This window comes from Lepidochelys kempii, chromosome 7 (genome assembly GCF_965140285.1).
Source record: "Lepidochelys kempii isolate rLepKem1 chromosome 7, rLepKem1.hap1, whole genome shotgun sequence".
Taxonomy (NCBI): domain Eukaryota; kingdom Metazoa; phylum Chordata; order Testudines; family Cheloniidae; genus Lepidochelys; species Lepidochelys kempii.
Window position 1 is genome coordinate 84,492,467 of NC_136386.1, and position 24,529 is coordinate 84,516,995.

At 43.8% G+C, this 24,529-nt stretch overlaps 1 protein-coding gene across 1 annotated transcript in view; it reads right to left on the reverse strand.

Annotated features, from left to right (window-relative positions):
* Window positions 1-24,529, reverse strand: part of ADAMTS14 (ADAM metallopeptidase with thrombospondin type 1 motif 14) — a 98,853-nt gene that overhangs the window by 29,003 nt on the left and 45,321 nt on the right. The window contains exons 5-6 of the mRNA XM_073354774.2: window positions 12,477-12,560; window positions 9,238-9,385 (exon numbers count right to left, since the gene is read on the reverse strand). Of these exons, the coding sequence (XP_073210875.2) occupies window positions 9,238-9,385; window positions 12,477-12,560 (232 nt within the window). The remainder of the gene's footprint in view (window positions 1-9,237; window positions 9,386-12,476; window positions 12,561-24,529) is intronic.

Consider the following 24,529-nt stretch of genomic DNA (forward strand, 5'->3'; position numbering starts at 1 on the left):
ACACTGTTACTGAAAAATGGCGTACTTTCTCATTTTTACCATATAATTATAAAATAAATCAATTGGAATATAAATATTGTACTTACATTTCGGTGTATAGTATATAGAGCAGAATAAACAAGTCATTTAGTTTGTACTGACTTCACTAGTGCATTTTATGTAGCCTATTGTAAAACTAGGCAAATATCTAGATGAGTTGATATATCCCCTGGAGGACCTCTGCATACCCCCAGGAGTATGTGTAGCCCTGGTTGAGAACCACTGGCCTATGTGAAACGGACTGGCAGTCTCAGCCCAGTTTATAATAGAGAGGTGGACACCAACTGACAATCTCATCAGACAAAAACTTAATCAGCCTGGAAGCCAATCTACCTTCACAGTTTTCCAGGTCAAGGAGATGGGTGGTGTGGAGCAGCCTGTACGCTGCAGCTGCCAGCGCAATGGATATACAAGGGATAGTCTCTGTGGCAACTTTCATCAGCACTAAATACAAAAAAAAATCCCTCTGACCCTGGAATGCTCCCTGGCATTTCAGGCTCTTTTGGGGCAATGAGCAAATGGAGAGAACTGATCAAGGATGTGCGGGAAGTTCTCCCCCATCCCTCTCACAAGTTGATTTAATTTGCACTAGTTATTCAGCAGTGAGTGACAGTATCTGGAGCAGTGCCACAGCAGGCAAAACTAAGAGGGCAACGTGTCAGGTAGGTGGCAAGAGGGGAAAACAAACACTACCAAGAAAGAAACCTAAGCCAAGGAGTTGACCAAATACCTCAACTGGTGAGTACCCACTGGGACATGGACATGGTTTCTAGTGAGGTCATCTTGGTTGCCTGTGCCAAGAACAGGCTAATATTACACTTACATACCCAAACATTCCTAATATTTTCCATTCCATAATGGTAATGCATCTTGCCTAACCAGACTGCATGTGCAGAATGGCACCACTGTTCAATTTAACCCCATCTCCTCCTACAGGCAGCAGACGAATGTACAGATTCTATGTCGATATTGGTGGCTGCCACCTTCTGCGCCACGGGCCATGAGCACCCAATACAGCTGATGATTCTCATTGCTCTGAAGAAATTCGATATAAAACAGGCCATAGAAAAAGCACCCCAGCCAGGGCAGCAGTTCCTTTAGAGGGTGAATTTGGGGACTAATGAAAGGGAATGGATGAGAGGTAAGCATAATGTGTACTAACGTGCAAGGTTACACAAGCAGCCTTGTCAATGCACCTCTGTGCTAATCTGCAACACCCCTCAACTCTCCTATAGCTGTGTGAATGCTGCACTTCCATCCTGACCTGCAGATCTCTACTATACACATCCCGGTGCTCTCCAGACCAGAGATTACAAAAATGAAGAATTATGTGGCTGATAGGACATGGACAAATGTTCACAAGGAACTGAGATAGGATCATAGAGCAGGGAAGGATATGCATCTACCCAGTACACTATCCTTCGATCAAGTCATGTGCAGTGGGTCAGCTGTGCATGGCGTAGCAGATTCAGTGATGTCCCATTTTTCAATCTTGTGGGGAGGGGTGTTTCATACTTCATTTCTGCCAAATTCAAATTCAAGCTTTTCGAATGAACTCTGAAATATATGGCTTTTAAAAGACCCTTTTTGGGATCCAGGGAAAGGCAGCTAATGAAGGAAAGGCTTATAAGTTCTACAGAGGTTTATTAAAAGTGGGGCCAGATCATGCTGTGCCACTTTGTCACCAGGCATTTTTGGATAGTAAAGATATTAAAGGAAGTCTAAATGAATTATTTATGGAGCTGAGCTGCTACTAATCAGCAGGAGATGGGAGTTTGGTGACCATATTCTCACAAACATCCATGTTCTCTGGGATAATTAGGATAGAGGAGAGGATAATTAGAACTGTAAGAATAGTTCAGGTGGAAATCTGAACCCATCAGAATCAATCCCATTCACATGTGACAAAGGAACTCAAACATATGAAAGTCTGGGTTCAATGCCCTTGGCATAACGTCATAGCCTGATGCTGCTTGCCTCACAGTGATCTGTCAGCACAGAAGAGTCTGCATTCCAGAGGATGGGCACAGGGAAGGTCTCTGTGCATGGGCAAGCAGTCAGCTAAGAACGCCCCTGAACTCTGGGAGCCTGTCCCTATGTCTGCTTTCCATGCCGCTGCCCATCTTATTCCCACGCTCTGGAAACTGATGCTTGGTCTATCCTGAAAAGTTGGCATTTTAAAGCACATGAGCTTGCTGCAGTGGCACTGAAATGTCCGGAAATGTGCACAGACACACTGTCAAAACTCTCAGTGCCAGATTTATTACTGTGATCTCTAAGTTACTGTAGCTTCCATGTTTAGTCATTTTGGCCCAAATTTGTTCCCACTAAAATCAATCAATGATCAGTGCTAGCAAATAAATCAATGCAGCTGACCTTAACAGGAGCGGCGCTGTGCTCTAACGACTGTTTCAGCCTGACTGACTCCCTCCCCTGGCTGGAATCCCTATTTTGAACATTGACACTATGCTGCCATTTTTCCAGGAAGCTCGTGACTGCAGTGACTTCTCTGTACTATGTATCTTCCAGGCCATTTGTTTCCCAGAAACCCAGTAGTGGTGGAACAACCAATATTAATTACTCTGGAACAAGGTGGAGTGGGAAGGATGTGAGTGGAACTGAATCTAATTCATAAACAATGGATTAGTGGATCAGCACTTTGTACAGCTGGCCAAGGATGATAAAATAACACAAAAGTGAATAGTTTCCTGAGGACTCCTCCCAAATGAAGGTCCGGAAGACTTTAGTAGTTGACTCCATGGCCACCCTGATAGGACTGAATGCCTGCAGTAAAGGCAGTTGTTAAGAAAAAAGGAGTTCAATTAAATCGTTGTGTAATTCTTTACACTTGTGCTCTCTGTCTGTGTGTTTACCTCATGCTACAAGGAGTTTCCAAGACCAGCAGCTATGTTCCAGTGTTCCCATAGTAATGGTCCGTCACAAGTAAGGTAGTCAACTGGGCAAACACGGAACTGGACAAGACATGACTTCTAGGCTTCTAGAGAGACAATGGATTGGGGTTCCGGCCATGAGAGTCATGTTTGTAAATAGGGATCTTAAGGAGGTAAATAAACAGGGCCCTTCCAGGGACCTTCTGGAAATGCACTGAGAGAGTCATAGAAGCTACATATTTGGGGCAAGGGCCAACGGTGTAATACACCTCTAGGTGCTCCATGGTTGGTATCCTAGCAGCCGCCACTGTTAAACAGGGATTTGGGACAGGGAAAAAAGAAGCCTCCCTGAAATAGTCTGAAGGAGGCAGCTCAAAGACTGAGCCACATGGAGCCCAGAAGAGACTAGGGAAGAGGAGAGGAGGGAGGAACGACAAGAGACCATGTTGTCTTATTGGGCTGTGCTGGGTCAGATACAGCCAGTTATGACCATACTGCTGGGCACACTAGCATTACTGCAATACAATCCCCAGGCCATTAAAGAGAAATCAAATAGTGGAAGATGGGGAGCAGGACAGGAGCTACTGGGGCTTTGACTGGTACAAACAACACAAATACACTTCAGGAGGACAACAAGGGGGGCATATAGCTAGCAAGTATGCAGCAGTCTCCCAAACAGCTGATTCCTAATCATTCCTTAAGGAGAGTTCAATAATGGTACAAATAGGCACCAGTCAATCAAATGACTACTCCTGACTTTCAATCATTCCTATTTATGCGCCCTCAGGGTGCAATGGCCAACTCTGGTAGCTGCCTCTGACTCGAGCTCAATAGTGTGGACCTTCTGAGATGCGTGCGCACACACAGTATGTGCCATGTTATGTGTATGTTTATTGAGAGACTGGATTGAGTACTATTTGGTGAATATGTTATTTGGCAATTTTGTCAGTTTTCAACAAATAATTTTTAATGATATTCAACCAGCTCAATAACCGGTGAAATACTACTTATCAATTAAATTGTTTGCTAAAAAACCCAGCAATTTTAAGTGACTAATTTGTTTGAATATTTTTTCTGACATTCAGCCAATTGTCCTTAGAAACAGAATGTATATTTTCTATAGAGCCTGCTTACTCTGGAATTTTCAAAGGATCATAAGTTTCTTAAAATACCATTTTTCTTTTTTTTCAAACCAACCCAAGTCAAGTTCTTAAAAATGTAGCCTTCTCTTTGAACAAGTATGGTGAGAATTTTTTAACATGGAAAATCTGCGTTCACCCTCTCCAAACTCACATGGCTAAAGGGACTTTATTCAAACTCAAACTTTCAGACAAAAAAATATTATCTTCAAAAAAAGACCGATGCACAATTTTTGAGAGCTTAACGAAATCATCTGCTCTTGGTGAGGTGGTGGTCAAAATGGCAAGCAAGATGTAACAGGCTGAATCAAGAAAAAGACAGAGAGAAATGCTGAGAGTACAAGAATCTCATTGTATGGGCCACACCTTAAATACTGTGTTCAGTTCTGGCCAAACCTTTTAAATAAATATATTGAAATGGTCCCGAGAGGGTGCAACAAAAATGATTAGACCCATGGAAAGTTTTTCTATTTGAGGAGAGATTGAATAGATTTTGTTTAGAGTCCAATACTGAATGGTATAAGGAAGGTCAATTTACTCTCTCAAAACAGAAGACCACCAATGAAGGACAGTACCCAATGAATTAAAAGGACAATCCATTTGAAAATGATAAAAAAATTACTCAAAAAATACTTAACCTGTGAGCCTCACTGGCAAAAGGTTTTACTGAGGCAAAAAGCACAGGAGGATGCAAAAGATGAGGAGATATTTATATGGATAATAAAAATGTCCTAAGTTATCACAGCTAGCATTACAAAATATTCAGTAACATAGATGTTCGTGTTTCCAAACACTTGCTAACCACTAACTGGATTTAGCAAGAAACTTCCTCCAGCAACTGCCTGTTATCAAATTATTGCCCATTATTGAGGGTTTACTCCTTCCTGTGGCATATCTGGTGCTGGTCACTGCAGAGGAAGCTACCAGCCAGATGAACCATTAGTCTAACCCATTATTATAATTCCTATGTTCAGGCAAAGACCAGGCACGGAAAATTTCAAACCAATAGATTAATGTTTTGGAAAATTATGGGCATAGGAAAACAGAATGCTATAATGGACACAGTTTGCAACCTTAACTATAGTGGCTTCACTGTGTACATGCTATAGGGGGAGGGAGGGAATCTTATTTTGCTTCAGTTTAAAAATTCATTTTTTTCTTCAGTTTCAATGTGCGCTTGAGTGTGTTTCTGAATATGATCAACTTGATTCCCCTGATTCTGACACCTTGTGGGACAATTTCAAGAATAAGACACTAGCTACTGCCAAGGATGTCTTTGGAATAACAAAGGAAAAACAACCTGACTGGTTCGCCATGCCTGAATATCTGCTGCTCCCACTCATGGAAAAGAAGAAGCAAGATCGCTTAACTTTACTTCAACTCTACTAGGTCCAGAACTCTTACGCTTAAAGAGGCTACAGCTGTGGTCCAGAAAGCCATCAGAGAATGTGCCCAGAAGTATTAGCAAGACCTGTGCAAAAAAATTCAGACCTGCTTAGAAAGAGGGGACATTCGTGGTACCTATGATGGAATCAAAGAGGCACTTGGTTCAATTTGTAAAAAGACTGCAAACCTGAAAGCGAAAGATGGTAACCATGCTGACAGACAGGCAAGAACAACTTCTCTGTTTATCAGGGTTGTGTCCTCAGTACCTTCCTTTACGGCTGTGAAAACTGGATCACATACTCTGAACAGGAGCAGAGATTGAACAGCTTCCACCTTCGCTGTCTCAGAAAAATCCTTGAAGTCACTTGGGACCAACAGATCACTAACTACGAGATCCTTGAGAGAACCGGCCTACAGTCTATGCAGACTACGCTGGACACTCACAGACTTCACTGGCTGGGACACGTGGAACATATGCCTCAAGATCATCCGCCAAAATCTGTGCTCTATGGCCAACTCAAGAACTACTCACAATGCAGAGGAAGGCCAAAACTTTGATATAGCGACAAGGTCAAGCAAGGCCTCAAGAAATTCAGCATTCCCACTGACAACTGGGAGAACCCTGCCTACTGCTCAGTCTAGAGAAGCCAGGTCAAGGCTCATGCAGTCATCATGGAGAGCCATAAGAAACCCCAGCCTGAGGCCTGCAGGCATGCCGGGAAGCAGAGTGTGCTCCAACCTCCAACTGGTGAATGGATATGTAGCCACTGTGGGAAGGTGTGCCGTTCATGCAGTGCACTCTTCTCCCACACTACTGTTAAGCACTATTGACTAACTGACTTTGCCATCTTTCCTTTCATCTCTCAAGATGTTGGATGGCCACGTAGTCCACATATTTAGGCTAATTCAGACACCTGTAATTTGTTTTATTGGGTTGGACTTCCCCATGCTATGGTTCTAGACTCTGAGGTCGGTGGCTCAGTGCTGTTCCCTGCAATTTGAGCCAGCTATGCTGCTGCATTCTGGCACCCATCCGCTCACTCAAAAATACTGTGTGAAGAACTGAATGACTATGGATGTCTACTGGAATTAATCTTTGAATTCACTGGTCCTAGGAAATTAAGAGGAGCTATTCCAATATGAAGTCTGTCAGTTAAGCACACAGATCCTATTGTTTGTTAGTTTGCACTATGTACTAGACTAAAGCACTCTGCTTTGGAATAGAGTTCTATGGGCTTGGCAGGTTCTGCAGTTTCTTGTGTGGATGAAGAGCAAGGGTGGACCTGTGATCAGCTAAAGACTGATTCTTGGAAGAGCTAACAGAGGCTAGCTCAGGATTCTTTTCCTATTCCTCATCCTTCCCACACATACCAGAATGACTCAAACCAAAAATGAATGTGTTTTTATGCAATGTTCCAGTTACTGATGTGTTTCATTATCTTCATCAAAAATCTCAGACATTGTCACCACAGAGGGAATGAGTAGAAGGAAGTCTGGAACTAGTCCTTTGAAAATGATGGTATTCAAAAAAATGGAACCTGCTAAGACAAAGAAAGGAATTAACCCTCATATGGCCACAGAAACCCTGCCACAGACACTCATTTTTCAAAATGAAAACGAAATGCTGGAAGGCACTTCATCAAATTCACTGATATCTGAGCTTTTGCGTTCCTATGCACAGTATAATCTCAGCCTCTAAGGTCAGAGGGCCAACAGAAGCACAGGAAGTGCAAGGGAAGAAGGCTTTTTTGGGTTCATGGAATGTTCCCATTCTCAGCTCTATGGTGACCAAGGAACTGGCCCTTTTAAAATCAGGTTTTAAAATATTTTGTGTGCAGAGGTCCTCCCACTGGGCACAATGAGCAAAGCTGAAGTTTTATGCTTTCTTTACATTGTTGTTGTTTTGGTTTGGTTTGGGTTTTTTTGCAGTACCTGGGACATTATTGATAGGTAAGTATCTAATGTCCAACATAGTCCTAGTTGGGTTTGTGATGACCAGGAGAGCCACATGATGAACTGACAGCCAAGTGTAAAGATTTCGGATCTCTCGAGACACATAGCAAGACTTATGTGCAGTGCTGGGGAGGAGCTTGGTGGTTCTGGTACATGTAGGTACCAATGACAAAGGGAAAGGTAGGAAAGAGATCCTGGAGGGCAAATTTAGGCTACTGGGTAAGAGATTAAAATCCAGGACCTCCATGGTAGCTTTCTCTGAAATGCTTCCAGTTCCATGCACAGGCCAGTTAAACAGGCAGAACTGCAGGGTCTCACCGCATGGATGAAATGACGGAGTACGGGAGGAGAGGTTTCAGTTTTTTTAGGAACTGGAGAACCTTTTGGGAAAGACAAAGTCTTTACAGGAAGGATTGACTCTACCTAAACCAAAATGGTACCAGATTGCTGGCATGTAGAATTAAAAACTTTGTATAGCAGTTGTTAAACTAAGGGTTAGGGGAAAGCTGACAGATGAGGAGCACATGTTTTGAACAGGGACATCCCTTAGGGGAGGATCTATAACAGGGATTATCTATATTCTAGTAAAGAGGAGATGATAGAAGTTGATAAATACAGGTAGGAGCTGAAGAGAAACAGTCAAATGAAAAGAAGTACCATTCAATTACATCACATGAAGGTGGACAACTAAATATCGACAAATTTTATAACTGCTTGTGTACAAATGCTAGGAGTCTAAAATGGGTGAATTTCAGTACCTGGTATTAAATGAGGATATTGATATAATAGGTATCACAGAAACTTGGTGGGACCATAATAATCAACGAGACACAGTAATATCAGAGTAAAAAATATACAGAAATGACAAAGTAGGTCATGCTGGTGGAGAAGTGACACTTTTTGTGAAAGAAAACATAGAGTCAAATATAGTACAAATCTTAAATGAATCAAACTGTACTACAGAATCTCTATGCATAGAAATTCCATGCTTGAATAATAAGAGTATAGGAGTAGGAATATACTACCAACCACCTGCCCAGGATGGTGACTGTGACTGTGAAATGCTGAAGGAGATTAAAAGAGGCTATAAAAACAGAAAACTCAGTAATAATGGCAGATTTCAACTCATAGATCAGTAACTGGTTAAAAGACTGGAAACAAAGGGTAGGAATAAAGGTCAGTTTTCAGAATGGAGAAAGATAAATAGCGGGGACCCTCGTGTATCAGTACTGGGATCAGTGCTGTTCAAAATATTCATAAATGATCTGGGCAAAAGAGTAAACAGTGGCGTGGCAAAGTTTGCAGATGATCTAAAATTACTCAAGATAGTTAAGTCAAAGCACACTGCAAAAAGTTACAAAGGGAACTCACAAAACTGGGTGACTGGGCAAGAAAATGGCAGATGAAATTCAATGGTGATACATGTAAAGTAATGAACATTCAAAAACATAATCCCAACTATACATATAAAATGATGAGGTCTATCTTTCTTGAGTGGTAACAGCTAATTTATTTTGCAGTCATTGTGGATAGTTCTCTGAAAACATCTACTCAATGTACAATGGCAGTAAAAAAACCTAACAAAATGTAAGGAACCATAAGGAAAGGTCAAAATAATAAGACCCCCCCTGGGGTGCAATTTTGTCTTTTCTCCATTCCTTTTATTAAGTTCTCATCTGTATAACTTTTTCCAAAACCTTTCTGGACAGTAACCTCAGCCTGTAGGCACACAGACTGTGTCAGCAGGAAACCCCTTCCAATTACTGGCTTTCCCCCAAGCCCAGCAAACTGCACATACATGATCGAGATGAATACAGTACCTTGCATACCTGCAGGACCAAAATCTTGCCTGGTGAGGAATACGGCATGGTCATGGTATTCAGCATGGTCTGGGTCTGAGCGCTGCTGAGAATGGGCCCAGCGGCAGACCTGTTCCAAGCTCCGAGATGGGTTCCCCCGCTCTATCAGGCTGACTGACTGGGGGGGTGAAAAGAAAGGAGGGGGCATTACTGGGTGACAATGAACCTGTCCAGAGTTTTGAGGTAGAGGGTATGGAAGATCCCCAGATAGAGTTTCCACAACATTAAAAATGAAAAAATAGTGTTTTAAATTTCATAGATCATAGCTTAAAGCCAGCAAGGACCACAAGATCATCTAGTCTGACCTCCTGTATGTCAGAGGCCACTAAACACCACCCAGCCCCGCGCTCTAAACCCAAAAGCCAAAATCAGACAGCTGAATTACTGCCCTCAAGAGACTAAGCTCTTGTGTCCCACAGGGAGACAACAGGAGGGGCCAAGGTGCACCGGTGCCCAGTGCCCCTCCGATGGCAGGGAACTGATTGAGATATACCCAGATGATCCCAGCAAGTGACCTGCATCCTGTGCTGCAGAGGAAGGGTCACTGCCAATCTGATCAGGGGGAACACTCCTTCCCGACTCCATGTACGGCCATCAGTTAGTCCCTGAGCACATGAGCAAGAACCAGGCAACCAAGCAGAGAGAGAAAATGCTTCATGCCACCTCAGAGTCCTGGCCCACTCCTCTCCAGCCACGGCTATCTCTGATGCTTCAGAGGAAGGAGACCAAAAAAACCACAAACAGAATATATTTGGGACAAAAAAAAATCCTTCCTTGGCTCCTCCCAGAAATTACAGACATGCAGCACCCCCAGGAGTGGAGGCTGTCTGGCACACAGTAAACAGAATAGCAGTATGGGGAGGGCTAATGCTGGACAAAGATCCCAAAGTAAGTGCCTAATCTGATGAAAACCTAGGTAAGATCTTCAAGCACAGCAGAGAGGATCTTGATTGTTAAGTCTTGTTCAGATAACCCATACATAGTAAACTGCATGGAACTCAATTACTGTAGAAGGATGAAAGGCTGAGTTGGCCCTGTCAGGATTGCAACCTGTGGCTTCTAGTTCACCTCTCAATGCTGAGACGTTCTGCTCTTGACTCCCTTGCATCTTCAGTATATCATCATCAATTAGATGCCAGCATTAACACCTTAGCTGAAAGGCCAGACACCCTATCTCCTTCCTCAGATGGAAATGATATTCTATTGTCACCTGCCTGGGGGGTGCCTGCCACACTGTGGGCTGTCTCAAGTCTTTGATCACTACCATCAGGATGCATGCAGTTTCTGCTCACCAGGAATATTTCTCTCATAATCAAGTATCTTCCAGGAAATGCTGGTGTTCTGTATCTCCAGCAGCTCATAAAATGTCTATTTGCTCCAGTTCAGCAGTTACCAGACAGAAAAACCCTTCCATCAGTATAGGTTGTGTCTACATTACAGGGTTATGGCAGTACAGCTATGCTGGTAGGGCAGACATACCCTTTGACTCCTTAAAGGTGTTAAGGGTGTTCAAGACCTCAGAGAAAGCTCTTTATGCCATTTTGCTAGCAGCACCACAACACTTTGGGCTTGTGCTGTACATTATAGCACATTTAATGAGAGGATCTCAGTGTTCCACCTCAGCTGACCAGCCCTGTGATTTAAATATTCTAGTAAGTGACAAAATCAGAATTTGAACCCATGATACTTGACTCCCACTCACTGAGAGGCAATGTTGTCTAGTGGACTGAGAAGCAAACTAAGCCTGACTCCAATCCTGGCCCTGACACTGATTCACTGTGTGACCTAGGGCAGTTCACCTAACCTTTCTGTGCTCTGGTTTCTCCATTTGTAAAATAGGAATTCAAATAGTTACCTGATGGACTGTTGTGAGGATTAGTTAACACCTGTCCCCTGCTTTGAAGAGGTGAATCATGAGGGCCCCAGTTTGGGAAAGCATTTCATTAAGTGTATATCCATATTCAGGATAGCACTTAAGCCTATGCTTCACTGGAATTCAATGGGACTTGAGCGTGTGCGTAAATCCTGTCCTGAGTAGCAACATTTTCCTGAATTGGGGTTTATGTAAGTGCTAATTATCACTGCTAGTAGACATTAAACCACACGGTTGCTGTGCACTTAATTCCCTTTTGAAAGGCGACAGGGGAGTATTGTGCCTTGACTCTTACTACATACTACATGCGCCCTCCACATTGCTCTTTGTCTTGGTGAAGAGCTCAAAATGAGTGCAGCTATAGCAAAACAAAAACCAAAGGCCACAGAACCAGTCCAAAAAGCTTCTTCTCGCTGCACTGTGGTGTGACAGAAAATCCCTGCAACCAAAAATTAACCTCAGTTAACCAAATAAGATGTTAATTACTGAGAGATTAACCCTCCTGCCCTACCCCTTCCCAAGCCAGCTCAGAGCTGTAGTCAGCAGCAGCAGTGGGGGAAGGGTAAGAGCTCTCAATCAAAAACACAGGGGTACTGTAAGGCACAGATGTCCTCATGTCTGCCTTCTATAGAAGGAAAATCTTTGGAGTCTAGGAATTTCAGCAAGTCTCACGTGAAACTGAGAGCGATTCAAGATAGTTTCGTTTCAGTCTGGCAAAGCCACAGCATGTGACAGCTGCTTACAGAGGGAATGGAACTAATATTTCATATTTAAACAGAAATCTATTCGCCTTTCACACTTTAGCAAAAGATCAAAAATAGCTCATCAGAGCAGGAAACTTGCCTTACTGTTTGTAAAGCATTGTGCAAATTTACCGCACTGCACAAGTTATTTTTAACAACAATAATTGTATCTGCATTTAAAGTAAAGCATTTGCTCCTTTGTTTTTCCATCCTAGCAGGTCCTGTGCTGAAGTTACAATGCTGACTGCTGACCTTGAGATCCCAATCATTTCTACGGTAACGGATTTTGATACCACAGACATATGCACAGAGGATTAGCTCAAGGAGAAGCTTGGCTGTGAGGAAGAGGATCTCTAATGCAAACACTAATATAGAACTAGAATGAATCCTGAGTCATCTGCCCAAACATACACACCAATCTGAAAGGAGAGGGTGCAGACAGACAGGGAAGTTAGCTGAAGGTGATGTTTTTATAGACATAACCCAGTCTGGAAGCTCATTGCATCCCTCAGCCCAAGCCTAAGCATGCTGTATATTGTGACTGTCCCCTTCCCCTAGAGAGCATCTTCTGCTCACTCCACCCCTGTATTTACCTGTCTGTATCCCACCATGATCATTCTGACCAAGACAATGTTAATGTGAACCCCCAAGGACTCGTCGTGGTAAATTTCATCCACCTAAGAAAAAAAACAAAATAGAAAATAAAGTTAAAAATAACCCTACTATTTTTTAAAAAGAAACTGGCTTTTGAAACGTCCTCATGCCTTCATCAATAGGCAAACCTCTCCAGATCCTATGACAGTTCAAAGGATCTGTTAGCTTTCTTCATGTGACTATTGATCTAAACAGGTGCAGTGGAACACTAAGGGTATGTCTACACTATGAAATTAGGTCAAATTTATAGAAGTTGGTTTTGCAGAAAATGTGTTTTTACAGTCGATTGTATGTGTCCCCACACAAATGCTCTAAGTGCAGTTAGTTGGCAGAGTGCATCCACAGTACCGAGGCAACCATCAACTTCCGGAGCGTTGCACTGTGGGTAGCTATCCCACAGTTCCCGCAGTCTCCGCCACCCATTGGAATTCTGGGTAGAAATCCCAATGCCTGATGGGGCAAAAACATCGTCGTGGGTGGTTTTAGGTACATATCATCAGGCCCCCCCTTCCGTCCTTCCCTCCGTGAAAGCAATGGCAGACAATTGTTTCGCACCTTTTTTCCTGGGTTACCCGTGCAGACGCCATACCACAGCAAGCATGAAGCCCGCTCAGTTCACAGTCACCGTACATCTCCTGGGTGCTGGCAGATGAGGTACTGCATTGCTACACAACAGCAGCTCATTGCCTTGTGGCAGCAGACAGTGCAGTATGACTGGTAGCCATCGTCACCGTACTCCAGGGTGCTCTTTTAGCTGACCTCGGTGAGGTTGGTCAGGGGTGCCTGGGCAGACATGGGAGTGACTCAGCCAGGTCATTTCCCTTTTAAGTTTTGTCTCATGGCGATTCAGTCCTGCCAGCAGTCGTACTGCACCGTCTTCTGCTGAGCACCCAGGAGATGAAGATGACTAGTGGTCGTACTGCACTGTCTGCTGCCAGCAAGATGTATAAAGATAGATGAAGTCGTTCAAAACAAGAAAAAGACCAGATTTCTTTTGTATTCATTTTCTCCCCCAACTCTCCCTCCCTCCGTGAAATCAACGGCCTGCTAAACCCAGGGTTTTGAGTTCTATCCTTGAGGGAGCCATTCTGTTTCTCCTTGATGCAAAGCCACCCCTTTTGTTGATTTTAATTCCCTGTAAGCCATGTTGTCAGGCGCCCCTCCCTCCGTCAGAGCAACGGCAAACAATTTTTTTCAGCGCAGACGCCATAGTACTGGGAACATGGAGCCCGCTCAGACCACTGCAGCAATAATGAGCACTATAAACACCACACGCATTATCCAGAAGGATATGCGGAACCATAACCTGCAAGAAAAGCGAAACCAAGCGAAGAGGAGGTTTCCCCTGCAATGTGCACATCATGGTGTCAATTGGGCAGGTTCATGGCGTGGAACGCCAATTCTGGGCCCGGGAAACAAGCACAGACTGGTGGGACCGCATAGTGTTGCAGGTCTGGGACGATTCCCAGTGGCTGAGAAACTTTCACATGCGTAAGGGCACTTTCATGGAACTTTGTGACTTGCTTTCCCCTGCCCTGAAGCTCAAGAATACCAAGATGAGAGCAGCCCTCACAGTTGAGAAGCGAGTGGCAATAGCCCTGTGGAAGCTTGCAACGCCAGACAGCTACCGGTCAGTCGGGAATCAATTTGGAGTGGGCAAATCTACTGTGGGGGCTGCTGTGATGCAAGTAGCCAATGCAATCACTGAGCTGCTGATATCAAGGGTAGTGACTCTGGGAAATGTGCAGGTCATAGTGGATGGCTTTGCTACAATGGGATTCCCTAACTGTAGTGGGGCAATAGATGGAACCCACATCCCTATCTTGGCACCGGAGCACCAAGGCAGCAAGTACATAAACCGAAAGGGGTACTTTTCAGTGGTGCTGCACGCACTAGTGGATCACAAGGGACGTTTCACCAACATCAACGTGGGATGGCCGGGAAAGGTACTTGACGCTCGCATCTTCAGGAACTCTGGTCTGCAGCAATGGACTTACTTTCCAGACCAGAAAATAACTGTTGGGGATGTTGAAATGCCTATAGTTATCCTTGGGGACCCAGCCTACCCCTTAATGCCCTGGCTCATGAAGCCGTACACAGGCAGCCTGGACAGTAGTCAGGAGCTGTTCAACTACAGGCTGAGCAAGTGCAGAATGGTGGTAGAATGTGCATTTGGGCATTTAAAAGCACGCTGGCGCAGTTTACGGAGTTGTTTAGACCGCAGCGAAACCAATATTCTCATTGCTATTACTGCTTGCTGTGCGCTACACAATATCTGTGAGAGTAAGGGGGAGACGTTTATGGTGGGGTGAGAGGTTGAGGCAAATCGCCTGGCCTCTGATTATGTGCAGCCAGACACCAGGGCGGTTAGAAGAGCACAGGAGGGTACGGTGCGCATCAGAGAAGCTCTGAAAACCAGTTTCAGGAATGGCCAGGCTATGGTCTGAAAGTTCTGTTTGTTTCTCCAAGATTGAACCCCCTCTCCCCCGGTTCACTCTACTTTCCATTGAGCTAAGCACCCTCCCCTCCCCCCTTCGATCACCGCTTGCAGAGCCAATAAAGTAATTGTTGCTTCACATTCATGCATTCTTTATTTATTCATCACACAAATAGGGGGATAACTGCCAAGGTAGCCCGGGAGGGGTAGTGGAGGAAGGAAGCACCGGGTGGGGTGGTGGAGGAGGGAAGGACAAGGCCACACAGCACTTTAAAAGTTTAAAACTTATTGAATGCCAGCCTTCTGTTGCTTGGGCAATCCTCTGGGGTGGAGTGGCTGGGTGGCCGGAGGCCTCCCCACTGCGTTCTTGGGCATCTGGGTGAGGAGGCTATGGAACTTGGGGAGGAGGGCGATTGGTTACACAGGGGCTGTAGTGGCGGTCTGTGCTCCTGCTGCCTTTCCTGCAGCTCAACCATACACTGGAGCATATAAGTTTGATCCTCCAGCAGCCTGAGCATTGACTCCTGCCTTCTTTCAGCAAGCTGACGCCACCTACCATCTTCAGCCCACCACCTCTCCTCGTGGTCATATTGTGTTTTCCTGCACTCTGAGATTGTCTGCCTCCACATATTTTGCTGTGCTCTGTCAGTGTGGGAGGACCGCATGAGGTCAGAGAACATTTCATCGCTAGTGTGTTTTTTTCGCCTTCTAATCTTCGCTAGGCTCTGGGAAGGAGAAACATATGCAGCTGGTGGAGGGGAAAAAAAGGGAGAGTGGTAGTTAAAAAGACACATTTTATAGAACAATGGGTACACTCTTTCACGGTAAACCTTGCTATTAACATTACATAGCACATGTGCTTTCATTACAAGGTCACATTTTGCCTCTTATTGGGGGTCTGCCGGTTTGGTGTGAGAGATCACTCACACAGGGCCGGGCAACAGAATTCGGCTTGCAGGCAGCCATGGTAAGCCACAGTCTTTTGGCTTCTTTAACCTTCATAACATGTGGGAATGGTTTCAAACATCAGAGCCCTCATTTCCCATATGAAGTAGCCATTGGGTTGGTCATTTAACATGGGTTGGCAATTTAAAAGGAGGGGCTGCGGTTTCCGGGTTCACATGCAGCAGAAACCCAATTAACCCCCCCACACACACACACACCCAATTCTCTGGGGTGATGGTTTCACCCCTCCCCCCACCACGTGGCTAACAGCGGGGAAGATTTCTGTTCAGCCACAGGCAAACAGCCCAGCAGGAATGGCCACCTCTGAATGTCCGCTTACTAAAACCACCCTATTTCAACCAGGTGACCATGAATGATATCACTCTCCTGAGGGTAACACAGTGAGATAAAGAACGGATGTTGTTTGAATGCCAGCAAACACTGGTACCATACGCTACAATGCTTTGTTCTGCAATGATTCCCAGCTACGTGCTACTGGCCTGGCATGGTAAAGTGTCCTACCATGAAGGACAGAATAAGGCTGCCCTCCCCAGAAACCTTTTGCAAAGGCTTTGGGAGTACATCCAGGAGAGGTTTATGGGGATGTCCCTGGAGGATTGCCACTCCATCCCCAGACACATTAACAGACTTTTCCAGTAGCTGTACTGGCCGCAAATTCCAGGGCAAATTAATAATTAAACATGCTTACTTTTAAACCATGTATAATATTTACAAGGTACACTCACCAGAGGTTGCTTCTCCGCCTTGAGGGTCCGGGAGCCTGCCTTGGGTGGGTTCGGGGGGTACTGGCTCCAGGTCTAGGGTGATAAACAGATCCTGGCTGCTGGGGAAACCGGTTTCTCCGCTTCCTTGCTGTGAGCTATCTACAACCTCCTCCTCATCATCATTTCCTCGCCCCCAAAACCCGCTTCTGTATTGCCTCCCACTCCTTGGACGGAGTCAAAGCACAGGGTTGGGGTAGTGGTGGCTGCATTCCCTAGAATAGCATGCAGCTCATCATAGATGTGGCATGTCCTGGGCTCTGAACCAGAGCGGCCATTTGCCTCTCTGTTTTTTTTGGTAGGCTTGCCTGAGCTCCTTAATTTTCATGCGGCACTGCTGCAGGTCCCTGTTATAGCCTCTGACCTTCATGCCATTGGAGATTTTTTCAAATATTTTGGCATTTCGTCTTTTCAGCCAGAGTTCTGCCAGCACAGATTCATCTCCCCTTACAGCGATCAGATCCTGTACCTCCTGTTTGGTCCATGCCGGAGCTCTTCGGCGATTCTGGGACTGCATGGTCTCCTGTGATGATGGGCTCTTCAGGGTGACCTATGCAGGTGAGCTCGCCATGCTGGCCAAAGAGGAAATGAAATTCAAAAGTTCGCGGGCCTTTTCCTGTATACCTGGCCAGTGCATCCAAGGTGAGAGTGCTGTCCAGAGTGGTCACAACTGAGCACTCTGGGATAGCTCGCAGAGGCCAATACCGGCGAATTGCGTACACAGTACCCCAAATTCGACCCAGCAAGGCTGATTTCAGCACTAATCCCCTCGTCGGGGGTGGAGTAAAGAAATCAATTTTAAGAGCCCTTTAAGTCGAAAAAAAGGGCTTCGTCGTGTGGACGGATACAAGGTTAAATCGAGATAACGCTGCTAAATTCGACCTAAACTCGTAGTGTAGACCAGGCTTTAGAGGAGACACTGTCGGACAACATCCTTAAAAAGCAGTTTAATATTTTGTCTCTCTTGCAATTGCTTCTTCAAAACTTGAAAATAACACTTACAGTAACTGCTGATCCCTTTCCAGGTAGGGCTGGTATAAACAGTATCTCTCTGAAGGTTCAAACCCTATTTCAGCTTGTTAATCTCTTTTATCCCATGGGAGTCTCTGGTCACAGTCAAGAGATTCCCTGCTGAGTGATACCTCAAGGATTTACTCCGCCCTTGTGTGGTACAGTAGCATGTTCTTTAATTTCCAGATACTGAATGCAGCAGTGCCAGCTGAACCCCTCTTTCCCCTCACAAGACCGCCAGTGTATTAGCTAGATCTTTCTTCCGAGCTGCTCCTGCACCTACATATAAGAGATTGCTATTTGCTGTAGTAGTTCTGGTTTGGGGGAAGGACTTACGTAGTATCCCAGCTCTGGGGATGCAGTGCAACAGTCCTTATGAAGCAGGTATTTCTACACGTGGCTTTCATTACATCCATTTTAAAACTCTCTTGGGGAATACAATGCAATCATCCCGCACTGTGGTGGTTCCCTCTCCAAAAGGGTCTTGTTGCTAACTCCTTGAAGAAAAAGGCATTGTACTGGATAAGAAGCAAGTGACACTAGCCCACTACTGGGGGTGTAGTCCCAGAAAGGGGACACCCCAGATCACTCTCAATTGAAGGAGACAAAAGCATGCTGGATGCAGGTCCTTGTCCACACCATGGACCACCAATGGCTATGCAGGGTGTGGAAAGTTTTGCAAATCGCAATTCAGCTAGGTGGACATCAATGCTTTAAAATGTGCGTTATTGCTTTGATACATCACTGCCCAACCCCCAGCCCTCCAAAAGCACTTCACACCCACCCCCATACCAAAAAAAAACACCAGGAAAAGCCTCTGATAAAAAGCTTTCAGAGTCTCTCTTCCAGCTATGCTGTTTTGGGCTTTGCTGGAGAAATTGTCTTTCTGCCACTGCCAAGAGATCCTACCAGTGGTTCTTTTTGAGAGGCAGCTGACAGAAATGTCCCAGGGACACCAGAGGATAATACAGAGACAAAGGAAACTTGCTAGATGTGATTCAACTCTCTTCTCTCTCTCACCACTCCCTTCAGTACACAAGCCCTTTCCTCACCCTCTCAAAGCAGACTGAATTCAATCTGTTCCCACTCACTCTGTGAGGTCTCTCCAGACCACTTCACCTTCTCTCTCCTCCCAGCTCTTCGCCCCTCCCTTCCTTTCTCATGTTTGCTATGCATTCATCTTATGAAGTCCTAACTCACATGCCTCTCCGGAGCAGGAAATGGTTAAAATAATCTTCCCTTGCTTCATTTGAAGAAAAACACTGTAAAGCAAAACGGACAGCAGGATGACAAGGGTAGAATATCCTTCCTTTCCGGGGCGCCTATCACATAACCCACATGAAAACGCCTTTCATTTCTGGAACATAGTGGGCTGTTTGTCTCCAGACAGGGCAAGAGACAGACTCCCTTCAAAAGATGTAACACCAAATAAATATTTAAACACATACACATACACCTACACATAGTCTGTTTGAACAGTCTCCATAGTGACACTTAAACAAAGTCCCAAAGCCTTGCCTAACCCCACTCCCGCTCCTTTCCTCACTCTGATTTTGATATACAAAGTCATACATGGCTGGGTGCAGAATTAGTGTCTTTCTTTTTTTAATAAATGATCCATTTTTAAAAAACAAAATTTCCAAATGATAGGACGCTTTGCTGTCTGATGATATCCCTGTTATCATCAACTGAGTCCAGAAGAGCTAGATTTCCCATGGCAAAAGGAGGCCTGCAAGGGTCTTTCCCATCAGCTTCAAAAAAACTTTTCTTCCACATATGTTTAAAAGCAGAAATTCAGGTCTTGTCTACCCTGCTTTTCCTGGAAGACCCTCTGGACAGCTTGAGAACTAGTAGGATCATGACATCACATATAACAAGCAGGTGGAAACCTGATTGAGTGAGGGGAAGTTATTTTTATTCAGACTGTTTACAATATTTATTTACAGGTTTTGTTTGTTTGTTTTTTCTGTTAACACCTATTTCATGCATCATGTGCTGTAAGAAGAAGAAAATATCTGTTTCTTAAGATTTAACACCCAACACCTTACAGTTAAAGTTTTTAATAAAAGTCTTAAAACATAACGGATACCTCCAACAAAAACAGAGAGGAAAAGACTTGACATTCTTTAAATTTCTTAGGTAAATACAAGCGGGAAAAAAATAATTTAAAAAATCAGCCAAGATTTCCAAAAGTCAAGAGTGATTTTGGGTATCTCGTTTTTTGGATGCCCAACTTCAGGCACATTAAAAGACCCCGCTATTCAGAAAGTGCTGAGCAGTGCCCCTCCCCCTCTCTGATAATCAGGTCCCTGTAAATTGTCTCAGGTTGGGCACCAAAAAATCACTAGTCACTTTTAGAGATCTTGGCCCTCAAACCTTCATTATACATCATGGAGAAAAGGGACAAAGCCAAGATTTATTCTTTGCAGGTCACCTTTAAGAGAGACAAATCCAAGGTCTGAATTCTTACTGCTATTCCCATTGGTCCTTGCCTTCCATAACTCAAGAAAGGGTTTTCTTGCAGTATTTCACCGAGAGAGAGGATATGGGACAGCTTTAGGGGCACAGGAAATAGGTCATTGCAGCAGAAAGGAGCACTAACATGTGCAGGTACTCTTTGTGCCTAGTTATCTCATGAAATAATCTCTGCGTGATAGAATGTGTCAATTTATCATCTGGCCCAACAAAAATTATCATGAAGCTCGAATCTTACAGACCTCACAGGGCTGAGTCTGAATTTTTTTTTTTAAAACCTTGCTACTGCTATTCTCCTCAATAGCCTACTCTGTCCTTTCTTTTGGAAGCTATTGGAGAGTCCTACAGTAAACAGCTGCCCAGAATAAAATTTTAGACTAATGAACCATATCTGCAAAAAGTGATAACTTGCATCCCAGTACAACTTCCTTAACACACTAATAATGCCTTTTGGGAGATGTAGTCCATTCAAACCAACTATATCCCGGTGGAAACACAAAGGGGGCTGTCTGAAAAGTGGAAGGAATAAAGCCTGAAATACTGAAAATGCTCTTTAAAATGGTTTTATTGATGAAGTCAGCCACTAAGCAAAACACTTGCACAGATGCCAAGAAAGCTAGTCTGTGCGTGCAGCTCCAGTGACAAAATATATACAAAAGCAAGAGAGACATCCGTGGCCCTCAGCCACCCACAAAACAGATGTGAATTTGGCAGAAAAACTGGTCTGTAAAATATTTTGATTTTTATTACATCAGACTTGCCTTTTTCAAATGCTGATCAGGTTAGCACTGCTATTGGGGGCACACAGCTGGAGTGGGGGTAGGAAGGGTTCCAAAGCTATCAGAGTTGTTTGCTAGTTCCTCAGTCTCCCAACTAAACCACTGGAAATACAAAAGCCAGAAAGAACAGGAAGACTTGTGGCACCTTAGAGACTAACCAATTTATTTCAGCATAAGCTTTCGTGAGCTACAGCTCACTTCATCGGAGTCGTCACAGATTTAAGCAAAAGGTGAACTGGATTGCCAACTATCAGGAAATACATTTAAAACTGTCAGTTACAGTCTATAAAAAAATGTATAGTATGTCAGTAAAAATGGTAAGTTACTTTAAATAGTTTCGTTATTTCATCCCAGAGAGAAATATTTTTCCTTTACTCTTTCATAAATTTGCAGACTATAAGAATATTTTAAATATGTCATCCATATTTATGGGACTTTTCTGTTTTGATGGCTAAAATTGTGGATTCTTTAAAAATTCATACAGACGTTGTATGAAGCCAGAATTGCAATTTTCCAAACTACATTAATACTTTTTAATGTATGGAACCTAGAATGTATATACTTATTTTATATTTGAAATGGCATCAGTAATTAAAATCTGGAGTGTAAGTCAATTTGAATACAGTACAACCTTGCTAAATTTCTCTAGGGATTAATACAGCTACTAAGAATTACTGATGTTTGCAAAGGAGTAATTTAAGCCCTGATCCTGCAACTTGTTGTGCACAGGCAGACACAATTAAAGTAAGCAGGACTGCCTGTGCATTTATACAGTCTCGTCACATGCAACAAGCTGCAAATAGCCTTAGACATTTAGGGCCTGGTCCTGCAGCCCTTACTCACACGATTTGTCTCAGTGCTTCCTGTGAGACTGACTACACACATGCAAGCAAAGTTTGCACAAATGGGCACTTATTCAGCAAGTGCAGTAAGCAAGCAAAGAAGCCCAACAAAACAGCAAGGATAATACACCACAAAATGTTCTCTGATAATGTATTCAGCAAATGCAGCTCAGTGGAGCTGTGATAATATTTCATAGCACATTAGTAAGCCTTTTGAAGTATATTTTGTAAAAATAATGAAATATTTGTAGTAATTACTTGATTATTCTTTCTTATTGGAAAAAGAAAGCTTGGTTCTCTGAGAGTCATAAGCAGTTATCTACCCATCTTGGAATTTCTAGCATATTCATCATCATCATATCTCAGCACCAAGATCTGAGAGTCTCTTTGAGAACAGTTCTATCCATGTGCAACATAGTGATCCAAACTGCACTAGCTACTTACAGACCAGAAAAATATTCTGGCACTGGGAAGTAGAAGAGAACTGGAATTAGTATGACACATTTCATACTAAGTTCATATAGATCTCAAACGTGTTTCCCAAAGCAATGAATTCAAACTTGATCTAGAGTAGCACAATGCTTATGGGAATGGTTGTAGCCATTACGGGCTCAAAAATAGATTACGTAAAAGCAGGACACTGGAAACTATTTTACTGAGAGAGGGAATTCTATCCCTACTCTTTTTTTAAAGGAATGTCTTGGGATCTTTAACTTCCACCTGGACAGCTATATGCAGAAAGAACCTCAGCCTAAAGTCTCCCCCAGATGACTGTTGCTCTAACGAGCAACAGCTAGTAGCTCCTACCTTTTATGTACATAGGTGCTGAAGCAGAAATCTAATTCTCTACCACCAGATAGAAATCAGGGTGGTTTCTACAACACTTTAGGAAAGTAAAGGATACATATCTGATAGAAATGAATGTGACTTTTACAGCTTAATTTTAAAAAAAAACCACACGTGGATCAGCATTGCCCAAGGGGTAAACTGCACAGCATATTTTTTATATCCAGATTATATAATTGATTGAACAAAATCAAAAGTTTCTGCACTGGCAAGACGCACCGGGGTGCGCTGCTTTCCAGTGTGATGAGCCCGACCCCAATCAGGAAGAGTTTCTAGGAGGAACGCCAGCACGGCCAGCTCCTCCTGCCCTCGGGCTAAAGTGCCTGTTGAGTTAGAGAAAAACTGGCAGAGCTTCAAAAGCACACCAAACGCCAGCTCCTTTCTGAACCTGACAGCTCTGACCTGAAGCGCCTTAAGAAGCATTTTGGCAGCTTATGCCACCCCCTCAACTGGGTTGGACTTGGCAGGAATGGAGAGGAGGTAAGAATGAGGGCAAGGAGAGAGGATGGGCAGCAAGAATTTGGGAGGGGAAGGAGAGAAGAGAAGGGAAGAAGGGAGAAAGGGAGAAGAAGAAGGGACATCAAGAAAAACTTTAGGTTAAATCTGCCAATTGGTAGCAGTTTGTTTCTCTCCACCACGTGAAATAAATCCCTTCCCTTGTCTCCACAACTCAAAGATGATTAATCCTTTGCCATATACACTTATGATTTCAAGTTGGACTGAAGCTGAAGTGGACAGGAGGTGGGGGCACGGAGGGAATCCTTGGCCACTCTTCCTTTGCAGGAGATGCTGTTATGCTTTCCTTTCTAATCAATGGGAAAGATACAGTTACACAGACACTGGAATATCCTGGAACACACTCAAGCCTGCACTGAGTAGAAAAGCAGAGTGGCTACTGCTGATGGAAACCTTCTGTGCACTTGTTTCTAGGAGCAAGCCCCAGAGAATATTTTCATTGCCATGTGAGGAGCATTAAGTGAATGGCATGACTCTTCATGCCCCCTGCTGATACCATTAGCTGGTCAATGTCTTAAAAGAAAAATCCCTCTGTGCATTTACCTTCTCAGCAAATTAAAGGGACCAGACTACATGAAAACAGCTGGCGTTTTAAAACTCTTATTATCAGACTCATCAAATAGATTATATACCCAGCCCCCATAATGCTGTGATGAGGAATACCCTCCAAACCCAACATGTCTATTTAATAAACAAATTTATCACCAACATTATTGCTAATTCCTAGAGTCTACCTATGATTTAGGTGCCCAACAGCAAGAAAAGTCAATCTGTATGACCCTGTCTGGCTGTATAACAGTAGGTAACATCAAAGCTCCTAGGACTGTGCTGACACGGTGGACGATGCTGGTACAGTAAAACAAGAAAGTGAACATTAAAATACTGAATACCATCTCTCCTGTCAGTCACTTGATAACCTTGCCATTCCATCAGGTCCTTTCTGAATCCGGCTAGTTCTGGAGGTGAACTTTACAATTCTGCCACATACCGTGGGAGCGTTCTGATGCTCCTAATTCACAGTGAGTACTTGCCCAAATACAGCGCATATCACTAATATGTAATCATGCAAGAGGCATTAGAGGTCTGCATGACAACAAAACACATTTGCAATTTCTAGACTTCACTGTCTTTGAGCAATGACTTGACAAAAAAAATAGAATTTTCCAAATGAGCAAAATCAATGACATTTCAAAATCCCAGATCTCAGATTGAGTTTGGCAAGTTCATCTCAAACTAACTTCCGCCCCAATTTCCATGCCAATAAGAACTTGTGAAGAATCTTTTCTGGAGCTCTAAGGGGGGTCGGGGGGGCAAAAGCATGACTTACTATACTAAGTATACTCAGAGCTAATACTAGAC